We start from the raw sequence: 10,905 nt of genomic DNA on the forward strand, positions 1-10,905 counted from the left end.
TATATCTTGTCTTTTCACTTTATTAAGATCAGATTCTGCAGGTAAAATTACAATAATAAGGTGACTTGACTTGACTTGACTTGACATAACCTGTGACTTGACTTGACTTGACTTGCCCAAGAAAAAATGACTTGGGACTTACTTGAGACTTGAAGGTTAAGACTTGAGACTTACTTGAGACTTGCACATGTGTGACTTGGTCCCATCTCTGGGTACTGGTTGTGAATCATTGAAATTGTGGTTATTGTATTTAGTGTTACTGGAAGTTAAAGCATTCTCTGGCACAAGAATTTCCCATTGAATTCAACTGAATACTGCACAAGATGTTTTAGAGTTTGTAAATGGAAGTTTTGATATAGTTTTGCTGTTGTTAAAAGTGGACCCTTATACTGTAATTCATCAAGAATTTTCTCCTTTTTTTTGGATTCTTCGTTCACCTTGGAGGCGTGTGACAAAAATCTAAATTTTCTTCACAAATTCATCATCACACAGGGTGAGTAAGTGATATACAAATAGTCATTTGGGGTGTGAAGCATTCCTTTAAGCTTCAGGGCCAATAAACTGAGTATTTTCACTTCACTTCTTTTTAAAAATCTTTCTACCTGCTGAAATCCTACAGAGGTTTAAGCAGACATCAGGAGCGCACAGATGGAATGAAAGAGAATGAAAGTGGGAGGAGGGTGAAGGGAGACAGAGAGAGAAAAAGATACCAGGGAATTTACGTAATAACCACAGCTGGTTGTTGGTACCAGTGCGCCTATCTTTCGTGAAATTCCTCCTTTCATTAATCCCTTCCTTTACGGATCAGGAAAAACAGCAAGAATTTACATTTAAAACCTGCTTTATTCATTTTTGTTTGTTTGTTTGTCACCAGTACACAAAGAGCACCGGATGAAAACAGTCCAGCCGACCCCTGGATGCTGGAGCAGTGAAATTAAAAAACCAACCAACCCTGAGAACTGCCACCACAAATACTCACACACACAAACACAGATGCACAAACACATTAGACAGAACAACAAACAGATGTTGGATCTTAATCTATAGTACATACCAGCATTACTCTATATGCTACCACAACGAAACACAGGGATAATGTGGGGGAGCGTCTAAGGTTTCTACTATGTCAGTGGAGTTGTTAAGATCAGGTACTGTGTGGGATTCAGGGCTTTACAGAGATTAGGGGGAATAATGGAGCACTAGAAAACTACACATTCAAATGAAAGTGCATGGATGATGTGAAGTGAGAAGGGATGAAACTGGATGAAACGGTCAAACTGAAAGCTTAAACGGTACGACAGGAACTAAAAAAGCGTGAAAGACAGAGAGAGCTGACAGGGAGGGAGACAGGCTTACCATCTGTGTGTTGGTGGTCATAAGCTGAGGAAGAAGAGGAAGAAGAAGAGGAAGGAGAAGAGGAGCAAAATAAAGAGAGAGGAAGCAGAGAGAAGGAGGGGGGAAGAGAAGAGAAAGGAATCAGGACAAAGGGTAAAATGAATTTCAGGATGTTTCAACTTAAAAAACAGGACCAAAGGCAATCGAAAACAGTTGACATGATACAAATTAACAATACAGAGAAAGATGCTATTGCGTTGTCGATATGAATGGAGATCCAATGTTGCTGACCTACAGACGGGCCGGGACAGAAACTTTACTGTTACAGAGCTATAATAACAAAAACATGGCCACAAAGTCATCCTGTAACACTTAACTCCTTGTTCATGAGAATCCAATGGAGATGGATGAGTGTTCGTAACAGAAAGCACTAACTTTGTGTCCATTATTCTCTTTTAATTTCCCTAAAGGACACCTCGAATGCCCCACAAGCTGCTCTATTTCTGCTCCTTCCATCAAATGACAGATCTCACTGCCTCACAGAGACGCAGAGGCAGAGGCTCACCTGGCCATTGCTGGTGAAGGTGGTGTTGTCAAACAGGAAGTAGGCACCAAAGAAGAAGATAACAGCATCAAACACACCCAGGCACGTCCAGTACAGAAAGACCGGCCAGCGGAGGAGGGAGTTCTTCGCTATGTCCCTACGAGAGACGAACAGAAAAAAAGGTGGATGAGCAAACACAACAAACACTGTATCATAACAGTGAGAAAAAAAACTGGACATTAATTTCCTACGTCTGATCTGAATTATTTTCTCTCCTGTGTTTATGACTTAACAACAGGTGAATCATTTTCCTTTTTTGTTTGTTCCTCTCCGTGAAAACATGTTTTAAATTTTTTGTTGTTGTAGTACTAATTTTGGCCACAAGAGGGTTGACGAGTGAAGCCAGTGCAAAAGTGCCAAAAACTACAGTTCATTGACTGGCCACTAGGGGCTGGTTGCAAAACAGGGCAAATCCCCAAAGACTACCATGTTAAATTGTCCAACTTTACAGCTCAAATAAACATGTTTACAGCCTGGTGCAAACACACAGACAAACGGGGGGTGATTTTTTTTATAACGATCCTCTTAAAATGTTATTAAGGCTTAAGGTTCAGCATAATTAAGGGCGTGGTCACTTTGAGTGAGAGGCTGTCTGCTACTTGACCTCCTTGCCGTGTTTAGAGGTGTTGGAGCTGGCTGGCCAGATCCTTTCGTTACCCCAATATATTTTTGAGGTGAGTTTAAATTCTTACATACTCTAAACACAAATGTAAATAAATACATTTAAAAAATGCTAGAAAAATAATCATTGCAATTTTTTTTCAGCTTGCATTTTTTTCCATCCATTTCATATATGGAAAAAAAAATACTGGCAACTCTGAAAGATTATCCGTGAAAAACATTTTTTGAGCAGCTCTTAAGCCATAATCACAGGAAGGTGCTATAATATTGATCAGACTTAGAAAATAAATGCCCTGAATTATTATTATTTTTTCCTCATTTGCCTCTCAGAGCGTCCATATAAAAGTCACAAAAAAGATACAAACAAAAAAAAAATTTCAGAGGACCTGCTTCAACGTTTTCTTTGACCTCACCTGTACAGGGAGGGCTCCCTTTTGAGCGTCTCCATGGTGACGTGCTGCTCAACCAGGCTGTAGAGGAGGATGGGGAGTGAGGTGAAGCTGATGTTGTACAACGTCAAATAGGCGGTGTCGTACAGAGGCTGCAGAGGGACAAACACAATACAGACAGCATCAGACATCTGGAAATGACTGCATTACTTGTTATCATGGACTATGGGCGTTTTTCTAGTCTGATCGGCAGTTACATGATTGACGACCGCAGTGTGACATTGCGTGGCATTTCTCTAAAAGTTGATTCTGTTTCAGTTGCAGGTCTTTTTCACATGATCCAATTGGGACCAAAAAGATACACTACACCTATGGACTTACATTGGGAAGGAGACATCTATATATCAGTGGATACATTTTTGTCACAACCCCACGCAAAGTGACTTGTTCCACTATCAAGATTTAATCCATTTGGAAAATCTAAAAGAGCCACAAGTTTAAACTATTTTATCACCATTCAAGTTAGCAGAGCGCTAAACCGGAAGTCAGCTGCTCAGCTGGCAGAAGTTGGCCGCATTTGGCCGTGCTCAGCAGCAGAAAGTCTCTCATGCGCCTGCTCTATGGGTCCACCGATCACCCAGGTAATTTCATACTGCTTTTTAGGTTTCATGCGTCTGTGAACAATTTTCATGGGAAAGAATGGAGGAATTATTTGCTGACTGTGCCTATCAACCATTTGTTGCTCGGAAGTTACAGTGAAGCCAGTTTATCAGGTAAAAATGTTCAGTAAAGCTGAGGGGAACAGCAGAGTAGGGTGATAATTCTCTGTGGCTTCACCTTTTACACCACACAAAGTCATCTGATCCATTGGTAACAGCATTAATTACTATATCAAGCTAGTTTATTGTATAATACTTGCAGCTGGTAGCCCCGTGTGAGTATAAATATACGTACCTGCTGGGAGAACCCACAGAAGAACTGGTACAGGAACTGAGGGAAGATGAAGCATACATTCTGGAAAAGATTTAAGAAGAGAAAAAAAACCAACACATAGAAAAAGTGATAAGCTTGTGACAAGTACACGTGAAGAGATTTGAAGAATCTAAAAATGCTACTATCTACACATTTCTGTTTATGCAGAGATTGTGTGCTATAAGCTCACTGAGTGGGCCGCACAGCGCTGGCCTGCCAAAAGGAAAAAATGAATCAGTTGGCAGGGCACCGCTTGCTGTGGAAGCCGCCCACACTGATCATCGTAGCCATGAATCCAGGAGAGAATGTTGCACCAGGGATTCATGAATCCGGTAATCTGTCAGAGTCGCTGCAAAAATCTGGTTCTTTGTAACTCAATGTTTCACTGGGAATTACGATAAAGTGATTAAAATGTGTGAGCCAGTGCAGCGCACAAGGCATTCGTCTTGTACCTTGTAGAAGAAGTACTGAACAAGTTCAGCGATTCGGATGTAGTAGTAGTGGCCATGAACCAGAAGCATCTTCTTCAGGTGTTTGAACTTCGGGATGGCGTAGTCACTGTTCCTGGCTGCCTGTCGGCCCTCTTTACCCATGATGCCTTCAGGGAAAAACAGAGGTTGGTGGCATAAAAGCTGATCAGAAATGCAACACAACCATGAGTGTAACCTGAGGAGGTGGATTTCTAAATATAGAGACTAAAGCCAAACTAATATACAGTATAAACAGTGGATAGGTGAGCCAATACTACCTCATAAAAAACACTGTACTGCTGTATGTGTTGGCAGATATGCATAAATAAATCTAATGTATACATCTTTTATTGGCTGAATTTGTAGGAATACGTAACAGTTCTCATTCCCAGGGTTTAAAATACAGCAGCATCAATATCAGTACAGGTTTTAGCCAATTAGCCACATATCATAGCAGTTAAATGAGCTCACCTATGCCCACGTGCGCTTCCAGGATCATGCTGACATCATTGGCCCCGTCGCCGATGGCGAGGGTAATGGGGTGCTCCTTGGAGGCTTTGATTAGCTTCACAATCTGCAGAAACAGAGACCCACTTCAGTCACCTGCACTATTTGTCATTTAGCAATGTGCCTGGAGTGTATTTCTAAAGAGACGTCCGGCTCTCTGTTACCTGAGCTTTCTGCAGTGGTGCCATGCGACAGCAGAGCACGGCGCTACAGTTGCGACAGATTTCCAGGAAGATCTCTCTGTAGTTGCCCGAACTGACTCCCTCCTGGTTGGGCTTTAGTATTGCAGACAGAGTGGCCCCGTCGATGATCAGACCAAAGTCGAGGCAATCAACTGACAACCTGGAACAAAATATCACAGATGGATCAACAAGGAGCTTTTCACACAGCCATTCATTGATTCAGCGATTTCACGGGTGTATGAAGCGAGTCAACACAAAATAATCTAGCGCTCAAACTCACTCAAGTAAGGCAATGTGAAAATTCGTATCATGTTTTGTGTGAACACAACATCAGACATTTTTCAAGGACAAATACCAAAAATGTGATCATTTCCTGCTTTTTCTTTTCTAACATTTTAATGAATTACAAGTCTTTGGGTTTTGGGCTGCGGGTTGGACAGAACGATATATTTGAGGACATCACCCCAGACTCTTTTTTTTTTTTTTTTTTTACAATTTTCCGATGTCGTATATACCAAATGATTAAATGGAAAAAAATAATCAGCATTGCAGGTTCACACAAGCATGATCTCATACCCAGATATCGAGCGTTGTCTGAGAACCGTCCTGTTCAGTTCAAACAGAACATCGTGCAGACTCTGCTCCTCCGTGCGTTTCTTGGTCAGCTCCAGGATCTGCGTGCTGCGTCGGAACAGCTTGCTGGCGTAGCAGGTAGCCGCCGCCGTCTCCATCTTGTCCCCCGTCAGGACCCAAACTTTCATCCCAGCCTTGTGCAGTGACTCGATGGTGTCTGCAGCCTTTTCCTGGAGCCTGCGCATCAATAAGTCAATAAGTGTTTCAGCCCCCAGAAGGGTAGGTTAAAGCAGTCATCAAAACTTCAATCCATCAATTACCAACTGGTGATAAGTTATCAATGCACGACCACCCCCTGTCCCTACCCATCGCCGGTTTATCTACCAGGAAGTCAAACTGTCAGCTGAATCGATCAGCTGGGGAAAACTACCTTTGCAGGTCAATACTGAAGACTACCTTGTAGGAAGACAAACACGTCTCATATTTTAACAGAGCAGAAGATAAAAAGGAAAAAAGGAAACAAAGGCAGAGCAGTGATAGTAGTGAGTCACCTCTCAGAGCTCAGACTGAATCTTTTCTCTTCTCATGAGTCATTACAATACTTTGAAGAGCTTCATGACTCATTAATCTTCCCCTTTGTTCCCCGCTGCTGCACTGTTTTTAAATCTTCCCCCCCTCCCTTCGCTCTCTGTCCCTCTCTCTCTGCACGGTGACAAACCTGTCCTCCACTGCCGTAGCGCCCAGAAGCACAAAGTCCCTCTCGATGATGTCATAGGCCTGCGCCAGCCTCTGCTCCCTGTCCTGCAGGGCCAGCTTGGCTTCGTTCAGGTGATGACGTGCCTCCTGGTATTCGGACTCTGACAGCCTTCGGTAAGCGACACACAGAGTCCGCAGCCCCTCCTGGGTCATGGAGAAGATGAGAGAGATGGAGAGAGGTTGAAGCTGGGATTTCAAATGTAGCTGCAGTAGATGTTATGTAATGTCACGTGATTCAATGCGAGTTTGCTTAAGTCCGTGAAATACGGGTTCCTCCTGTGTGCCAAGCATGTCGGAGAACTACGGTGGCCAATGCAAAAACATGAATGACCGTATCCAGAGTCAGTGTTCAGGGCTACTGAACAACCCTTTTCATGTTACACACAAGTCATTGATGTGTCGTTACCATATGTATGTATCATCAAACACATTATATATCTATATGGTCAAACTGTGCACTTACGACAGCGTTCTGCTCCACCCTGGCCTTCACCTGCTCCACCTTCCCAGACACGACCCGAGGAAAAATGGACGAGTCTGCCCCCTTACAGAACAGCAGGTATTCTCCTGAGATCCCCAAAAAACACACACAAACTACATTTAAAACAAAATGCAAAACAATCTAGTGTCCCATCATGGATTTATAAAATGGATAACATCTTACCTGAGCTTGACTTGACGATGACGCTCATTCTCCTCCTGACGGAATCAAAGTTCAGTACATGGAGCAGCTCGAACCTGAAGGAGAGACAGTCTTGATATGACAGGAGTTCTCTTAGCTTCCTAGTATTTGTTAAGATATTCATTCATCTCCTTTAAGCTGGCCTTACACCTTCTCAGCATGCATCTGATCGACACTTATTGCAGTCATTTATTCAGTTATTCATTTTCCATTACTGCTTATCCTGTTAGGGGTCACAGGGGGGCTGGAGCCTCTCCCAGCTGACATTGGGCGAGAGGCAGGGTTCACCCTGGACAGGTCACCAGACTATCACAGGGCTGACACATAGAGACAGACAATCATTCACACTCACATTCACACCTACGGACAATTTAGAGTCACAAGTTAACCTGCATGTCTTTGGACTGTGGGAGGAAGCTGGAGTACCTGGAGAAAACCCACGCTGACACGGGGACCACATGCAAACTCCACACACAGGGGTTTGAGACGTCCCTCTCCCTAGCAATGCTTTCCAGCTCCTCCTGGGGGACCCCAAGGCGTTCTCAGGCCAGACGAGATATGTAATCCCTCCAGTGTGTTCTGGGTCTGCTCCGGGGCCTCCTACCAGTGGGACGTGCCTGGAACACCTCTAACAGGAGGCGCCCAGGAGGCATCCTGATCAGATGCTCGAACCACCTCAACTGACCCCTTTCAACGTGAAGGAGCAGCAGCTCTACTCTGAGCTCCCTCTGGATGTCCGAGCTCCTTACCCTATCTCTAAGGCTGAGTCCAGCCACCCCACTAAGGAATCTCACTTCGGCCGCTTGTATCCGCAACCTCATTCATTCGGTCACTACCCAGATTTCATGACCATAGCTGAGGGTTGGGACGTAGATGGACCAGTAAATCGAAAGCTTCGCCTTCTGGCTCAGCTCCCTCTGCATGACTGCAGAAGCTGCATCAACCTGCCGATCCATCTCACGCTCCATTCTACCCTCACTCGTGAACAAGACTCCGAGATACTTGAACTCCCTCGCTCAAGGCACTAACTCTCTCCTAATGGCGACTTATTGTGGTGAGAAATCTTAATTTTTGATAGGGTTTGCCCCTTATTCCCGCAGTCTTCTCAAACTAAAATGGTGCAGCTGAGCGACAGAGGCAACAAAATCCAAACTGTAAAGCTTGTAAGCAAATACATTTTATCTCTATGGATTATACTGATGCCACATAAACAAGAGTGTTGTCGACATATAACGCCTTTTATCTTTTGCTTTGAGAGTTACGTGTTTTTGGGACATGTAAGGAACTGATGATGTCATATTTCTTAAAGTGAGTTTGCCATAATAATCTTAAAAGGAATCTAGTTTTCCAGTTGTAAAGAGTGACCCTGAAAAATCCTCAGTCTTGTGACTTAACCTCACATTGTCTTTGGATGTGAGAGGCGTCAGACTTCAGTCTTTCAAAAGTCTTTTCAGAGTCCTCTTGTGTATGGTAAGCTTTAATAAGGTTTTCCAAAGTCTTGCAAATTAAAAAAAAAACAAGAACATTAGTCCACTTTGGACCAGCTCAGTACTCCTTGCAAACTTTCTTTTATCTCCTCTGTTCTGTAACTTTTATGGAATGTGTTGATATGAAGAAGAAGATAAGCCAACAGGTATTTAAGGCTTTGATCAGACTTTTCAAGGGCGCAGGCTGTTTAGCAAATGGTTACTTTAGGAGAAACCTTTATGACTCTCTTGCAGTACAATAACATTTAATAATGTTTTGGGCTTTTTAAGTAATTATATACCACAGTTTCTTAAGAAGGTCACTTGCATCAAGTGCCTCTTGCAGTTTCACCACTTCCAACTGAATGATCCACGTGTCTGATTTTATGAGTTGTAGATGATCTGAACTGTTGAACATGCAAACTGTAATTCAAGTGAAGTGAACCATAATACAGACTGAAACTAACAGTCTGAGGTTTGGGATTTGAATTAAAGGCATCTTGGTTGTTTCTGTAAAGGGCCAAACGATTCAGAGTCCCTATTAATGGTGAAAAATAGCAAGTGTGAGAAGAGGACTTTTTGCCTTTCCATTCCCTGCAAAGCCTTAGCATCCGCTGGACACACACACACACACATATACACACACATCCCTCCTCCCCTCCCCCTCTCCAGCTCCCCTGCCTCCTTAAAATAGCTCACTATTGACAGGCCACTGCAGAGAGTGATGGAGAGAGAGCCTGGTTGCATGAGTCCTTCCTACGGATCAAAACATTAGACACTTTCCACAAAACCACTCTCTAATGGAATCTCGTCGCCTTTCATTCTTCCAGATCAGTCGGAGCGTTTTGATCTGATCGAGCAGCTTCTAAAAACAACCCTCTGCCCGCTCTTCTGCGGTTGTTTCTAACCTCTGTAGGAACACGTAACACAATCTGAGAGCCCTCTCTCTGCAGGCAGCTGATGTACGACCACAGCTCCATCAACTGAATTACTCCTACTCTGTCTCCTGTGGTGTAACCACACAACAGACCAACCTTTCAATCTCATCGTCTTTGTTGAGGATCTCCATGTAGTTGTCTTTCAGTCTCAGATAGGTGTAGCCCAGCCTGGGGAAGACAGACAGGGAAAAGAGGAGAGAGGGAAAGGATTCATTTAAGTGTGAGTGTCAATATTATTCATGTGTATCACGCTACAGTACACACCAGTGACAGCAATACGAGAGAGCAACAAACTGTAACTTGGCATGTTGGATCATGTGTCTTACGTGTCTCAGGCCACGTACAGACCAGAAATAGCACCATGTTTAAAAACAACGTAAGGGTCTGCTTCAGATGAAATACGATTGCACGTGGCAGCAGTTTGTCTTTCTGGCAGAAATCTATTTTTTACACCCAAACCATTTGATTTTTTTCCTGAAGAAACTTCTCCCAACAGCAATATGATCCAGGGAGTCCAGTTTGAATATGACAGCCATTCATTTTACAGCTTATGTGATGCCAAAAATACCACAGCTTATAATGCTATAAGACAGCGTTTCACTACTCTGTAAAGTTTTCACAGCAGCAATCACTTCCTAGTGTTCTACCGGCTATGTGAACGCTTGATTCACCAGTGTGTTGTGTTCTCAGCTGTGACACGCTCACCCTCGTGTTGGATGAAGCGCTAAACTTCACCAATTATGGTGTTTGAGAGTGTGTAGCCTCAGCTCCACTGCATGGTTTGGCTCGACTCAATTTGAATCAACTCACTTTTGGTACAGAGTCCTTTTCTCTATTTCATTATCCACTGCAGATAGTGTTCCCTCAGTGCAGGTGGGATTCTCAGGTGATCGTCTGCTGTGACGTCATCTTCAGCTAGTGATCTGAGATTTACAAATTGTTGTTGTTTTTTTTGAGTGACTCTTAAAGGTCCAGTGTGTAATTAATTAAGTTTATATCTACATGTGGAGCAGGTCCTCTTCCATGGAATACACCATTTTGTTTCTACAGTAGCCCTGAATGGACAAACCAAACACTCTATGTATTCCAGTACCCATACTACCATACTGTATAGTGTGCCAGAAAAAGATTTAGTACGTCCCAATACACAGCAGGTGAAATGCAATATGCCAAAAATACGTGTTCCACTACATCCAGTCAGATTTTGCAGTATGTAAGCCATTGTGTACAAAAGGTACAGGACAGCACTCCAATTATAGTGTTTATTGCCACACGAACGTTTCGGGTGAAACCCTTCCTCAGCGTGCACAAGCAACAAAGTGAATGGATCACACACACAGTTGTCACTTATCAGTAATCAGGCTGACACAGCAGCTGCAGGTAATGGCAAGAGAAGAAAAAAGAAAAAAG

At 43.2% G+C, this 10,905-nt stretch overlaps 1 protein-coding gene across 4 annotated transcripts in view; it reads right to left on the reverse strand.

The window, feature by feature from the left end:
- Positions 1 to 10,905, reverse strand: part of LOC126392576 (phospholipid-transporting ATPase IH-like) — a 52,894-nt gene that overhangs the window by 9,803 nt on the left and 32,186 nt on the right. For all 4 annotated transcript variants that reach the window (XM_050048019.1, XM_050048020.1, XM_050048022.1 and 1 more), the window contains exons 15-26: positions 9,592 to 9,663; positions 7,074 to 7,147; positions 6,873 to 6,976; positions 6,372 to 6,553; positions 5,657 to 5,890; positions 5,063 to 5,240; positions 4,863 to 4,965; positions 4,374 to 4,519; positions 3,904 to 3,963; positions 2,974 to 3,101; positions 1,901 to 2,036; positions 1,357 to 1,380 (exon numbers count right to left, since the gene is read on the reverse strand). In XM_050048019.1, coding sequence (XP_049903976.1) covers positions 1,357 to 1,380; positions 1,901 to 2,036; positions 2,974 to 3,101; positions 3,904 to 3,963; positions 4,374 to 4,519; positions 4,863 to 4,965; positions 5,063 to 5,240; positions 5,657 to 5,890; positions 6,372 to 6,553; positions 6,873 to 6,976; positions 7,074 to 7,147; positions 9,592 to 9,663 — 1,441 coding nt within the window. The remainder of the gene's footprint in view (positions 1 to 1,356; positions 1,381 to 1,900; positions 2,037 to 2,973; positions 3,102 to 3,903; positions 3,964 to 4,373; positions 4,520 to 4,862; positions 4,966 to 5,062; positions 5,241 to 5,656; positions 5,891 to 6,371; positions 6,554 to 6,872; positions 6,977 to 7,073; positions 7,148 to 9,591; positions 9,664 to 10,905) is intronic.

The sequence above is a fragment of the Epinephelus moara genome, chromosome 7, assembly GCF_006386435.1.
Source record: "Epinephelus moara isolate mb chromosome 7, YSFRI_EMoa_1.0, whole genome shotgun sequence".
Lineage (NCBI taxonomy): Eukaryota > Metazoa > Chordata > Actinopteri > Perciformes > Serranidae > Epinephelus > Epinephelus moara.